Below are 4543 nucleotides of genomic sequence, written 5' to 3'. Positions count from 1 at the left end.
ATATATATATATAATATATATATATATATATATATATATATATATATATATATATATAAACGAAATAATGTGGGTTTGGAACATGTATGTAAATAAATATTTTATGTGAATATTTTATTAATACTTTATTAAATTATCTCTCGCTCTATGTATATATGTAAAAAATAACATGATTAAAATATTTTTACCCAGTTAACGCACTGGCCCCACCCCCAGACCTGTACGTCATCTTACATTTCATATAGTTCACTATTGACAAATATGATGCCCATAAGTGCAGTTATGCCCTAAAATAAAAGATATTGAGGCAAAAAATGCCCCTGTATGAGTCTTTGTCTCAAATTTATATCATACGATAATGGATATCACACGAGCAAAAAGAGCAGTATTACACGAGTGGTGATTTTGTCCCGAATATTACGAGTTTAAATGTGATTTTATACAACAGTTCAGTAAATAAGAAGTTGATATTGTGTTATATTTTAAACACAATGCGTTTTTGCTCAATTTTGCAGAGAATATATTAGCTTTAAAGTCATAGCAGAACTGTTGTGCTTCTGTGAGCAACACAGCGGTGATTAGTTTCTGAATGAATCCACGTTTTGAACGAATCATGTGAATCAATGATTCAAAGGCTCATTCATAGAGAGCCGTTTACTTAATTCCTGAATGAATCAGCCGTTTGAACGAATCGAATGAATGAATGACTCATAAAGACACTTTCCGCCACCTGCTGGTAGATTTAGTTTCTTATTTAGAGTATCATTTCATACAAAAAAAATAAAATAAAAAATAAAACATTAAATTTAAATTCTGTCATCATTTACTGACCCTCATGATGTTTCAAACCTTTCTTTTGTGGAACATAAAAGAAGGTATTTTGAAGACTGTTGGTAACAAAGTTTTGGTTACCAATGACTTTCATTGTATGAACAAAAAATACTGAGATGCTTTATTAAATTATCTTCTTTTATGTTCCATAGTTTACGTTAGGCCGTTGTAGCCTAAATGTTTATGAGTAATACATTTTATGTTGAATCAAATAAAACATTTCTTTCTAAAGCTACAATTTGTAATGTCTACGTGATACTTTCTAATTTAACACAAAAATAGCTTTAAATAATCTTTTGTGGTTATTTTCACAGCCAAATTTATTTTGTGATAAATTAGATTATGAATTATATATGTATATGTATATATAATGTAAATTTTAATAACATAAATGACTACTTTAACATTTACACAGTACAATGTTTATGTGTTTTTATGCTTATCAGAGTACCACATCATTAGCTTAGTAGTAAACGGATAGCAAAATCCATAATTTATTAATTTATTTTAATTAACTGGTTCATTTGCCTGAAATTAATCATAAAACTTTGCAGTACTGCAAGTACTGTTGGCTCTTTGGTGATAAATCGCTTATGACGTTCATCATTTATAAGTTGCTTTGGCACCTTAAACGAATAAAATAATAATTAAATAGAAATAAATAGAAATAATGATCGAAATAAATATAAGTAATAGAAGTAAATAAATGGACGATATACTGCGTTTCTTTAAAATTATTATTAAAAGTGACAGACCTCGGTTTAGTATTTACTAGATACATACGGTTCTATATGGTTGTATAGAAACTTCAGCTCAAACTCATAAGTGAAATGTATCAGTGGACGTCCCATCTTGGTCAGACTCACCGTCGTCATGGAAGCAGCCGGCGGGACAGGTCTCCACACAGGTGCTCTCCTTCGAGTAGAAGTAAAGCCCTCTCCGGCAGGAGCGGCACTCGTTCGGCCCACGAGCCACACACTTCTCACAGCCTCGGTGACAGCGGCGACATCTGCGGGCCTCTCCGTCCTCAAAATAACCCAGCGGACAGTGACTTACACACGTCCTGTGAGGGGGACAAGAAGAAAAGCAGCATCAATCTGTTTGACAATGAGGAAAACAAAAAATACTTAATTCAACTAGGGTTGTAACGATATACCGGTATGACGGTTTATCATGGTTTGAACGTGCACGGTTATCATACCGAAAACATTTGCATATCTACGGTTTTAAAAAAAAAAGAATGAAAAAAAATCTCACCCACACACATGCAACATATTTCCGCTCGGCTGCTTCACTCTGCATTCACTCGGCTGCTTACACGCACGTGCAACGGAGAAAATGACAGAGACATCTCCATCCCCGCCGAAAAAAGGTTAATATCTGCAGTATGGGAATACTTCAGATTTTTTTAAAAATGAACGCGGGGTTGTCCTTGAGGAAAGATCCAATTTGCAAAAAATGTGGATGCAAAGTGGCTGCAAAAAGCAGGCAATACATCCAACATCTTCGCTCATATTCGAGGACACCATCCCTCTGTGCAGATGAAGGTGTGTCGCATTAATAACAAGTTACAAGTTAAAGTCACCATGAAATCAAAATAGAAAATTCGTATTTTTTAATGGAAAACTGTAGTGTTTATTATAAATAATTTATCCGTGCACTTCATTATTTTTTTTTAATTCATGTGCCCTCGTAATCTTTAATCAAAAACTTTAACCTCCCCTCCCCCTCAAAACGACTCATCTTCTCTTCCGGTCACGAGCTATGGTGCAAGGGCGGAGCTAGTGACTGAGGGGTAAGCTCTGGGATAAACGACAGGGGGAAAAGCTGAAGCTGATGCTTCTTCACTTTATAGCACTTACACCAGTCATGAGGGAGTACATTACCCCTAAACATTGAAAATATATTAGGGTTAGGGGGGTTAGGGTTAGGGAGGAGGATGCGCTCAGTCATTCAGGCAGTCTCACTCTCTCTCTCGCACACGCGCGCTGTTTAGGCATGTTTTGTGCCGTTGATCGCCGTCGTCATCCTTAATAAATAAAAAATGTATTCATGCTTGGGTGTCGGCTGTGAATCCAGTGGAGAGAAATCCCCCACCACTAACTGCAAACTGGCATTCAGATCTGCCTTCATTTTGTTAGCAACGCCCCAGCTTCCAACGATCCAATCAATTCCCGAAGGACAAAATCAAGTCCAGCCCTCTCATTTCAGATGCCGTTTCACTCGGATATACGTCACAGTAGAGAACAAAAGACAATCGCAACTTCCGTTTCATGCCGACTTTAAGGCCGTATGATTTCCGTGAAGCAGAGGGAATCCCGTTGCAGTCGTGAACATGGAATTTACAGTGTAACGAGGATGTCACGTAAAACGCGTAATCGGATGGATGGATAAATCGAAAGTAGTTATGATATGTGTCTGTGAATATTAAAGCGCAAAGAGACTGCTATATGAATAATCTGCTTGTTTCTGCATGTCTCTGAGTGGTGCCGTTTTATCTACTGCATACTGAAGTACGCATACATAAATGATGTTTTCAGCGTCTAAGATACTGTACATAAACATGAACATCAGCAGAGCTGCTCTGAGAGAAAAGGTAAATAAACATTTCCTAGTTTTATTTGAGAAAAACCATTGTCAAATACACTCTGAAACTCAAAGGTCCGCTACAACCCGTCAAAATAAACATTCCATTTAATTTGAAATTATGACAGAAATATATTAGCATTGTACAATGTACTTCAAAGTTATAATAACAACAATAATAATATTCTTTATAATAAAATAATTTATTTAAACATTGTTTTCAAGGAATATCATGTTTGTCCATGTTTTAACTTTACCAAAAAGAAAAAGAGTTTTTTCATTTAAAAACATTTTAAAACATTAATTAAAATGTTAAAGTGTGATATACAGTAGATATACATAAGGTGTACAGCTTTATTTTTTATTGTTTTTTTCAGAAGGGAGACTTCATTAAAATGTACAACTTAACCACTGATTTGTAGTCGTGTCCTCTTTTGGAAGACCAAACAAAGTAGTTTCGCAAGCGTGAGCTGAGGCCGGGCTTGAGAGAGCTGAGGCCAGGCTTGAGTGAGCAGAGGTGGCGGGCTTGAGAATGGCGCGGCTGGTGGATTTCACGAAGGAGCGGCAACCACATGTGACAACCCCGGGCTGGACTCCGCTTCGTCCACGGTGAAAGCCGATCCGGCGATCCACAGCACTAAGCACAGATCAGCTCTAGGCATGACGAAGCGGATATCGTCCTCTTTTGGAAGACCAAACAAAGTAGTTCCCTTTCAGTCGGTCACTCTTGACGTCACGTCGGATGCTTCAGCAGCGGTGGTTTTCCCGTATCAAGTGGGTTGCACACAGCAGGCTGCACTACCCCTGTGTGTGTTGCAGACGGCCATCTCCCCTGTGCGCTTCAGCACACTAAAAGAGCAATTTCCATACTAAAAGAGCTTCACGGGTGGAACGTCTTTTTGAAAACACGTCTTTTTAAAGATGTCTTACCACCCGTGTGTTTCTGGGTGTGGTCGTTACCTGGTGCCGGGTGATGGTCACGATCGTTGCCTCTCGTGCCTGGGCATGACGCACGCTGAGGCGGCTTTCGTGGATGATTCATGCTCCCATTGCGGGGGTATGACCATCTCGGAGTTGCGGACCAGACTCCGTTACCTGCAAGGGGGCGGAGTGCCCGTGCCACTGC

General features: G+C 38.3%; 1 protein-coding gene across 1 annotated transcript in view; it reads right to left on the bottom strand.

Annotated features, from left to right (window-relative positions):
• LOC107563219 (proprotein convertase subtilisin/kexin type 6) overlaps nt 1–4543 on the bottom strand; it is a 104000-nt gene that overhangs the window by 14966 nt on the left and 84491 nt on the right. Inside the window, exon 15 of the mRNA XM_016248034.1 lies at nt 1698–1894. Within this exon, the coding sequence (XP_016103520.1) occupies nt 1698–1894 (197 nt within the window). The remainder of the gene's footprint in view (nt 1–1697; nt 1895–4543) is intronic.

The sequence above is a fragment of the Sinocyclocheilus grahami genome, unplaced genomic scaffold (assembly GCF_001515645.1).
Source record: "Sinocyclocheilus grahami isolate Dianchi unplaced genomic scaffold, SAMN03320097.WGS_v1.1 scaffold24.1, whole genome shotgun sequence".
NCBI lineage: Eukaryota > Metazoa > Chordata > Actinopteri > Cypriniformes > Cyprinidae > Sinocyclocheilus > Sinocyclocheilus grahami.
Note: the sequence above shows the minus strand (reverse complement) of the source record. Positions and strands in the feature narration are given on the sequence as shown.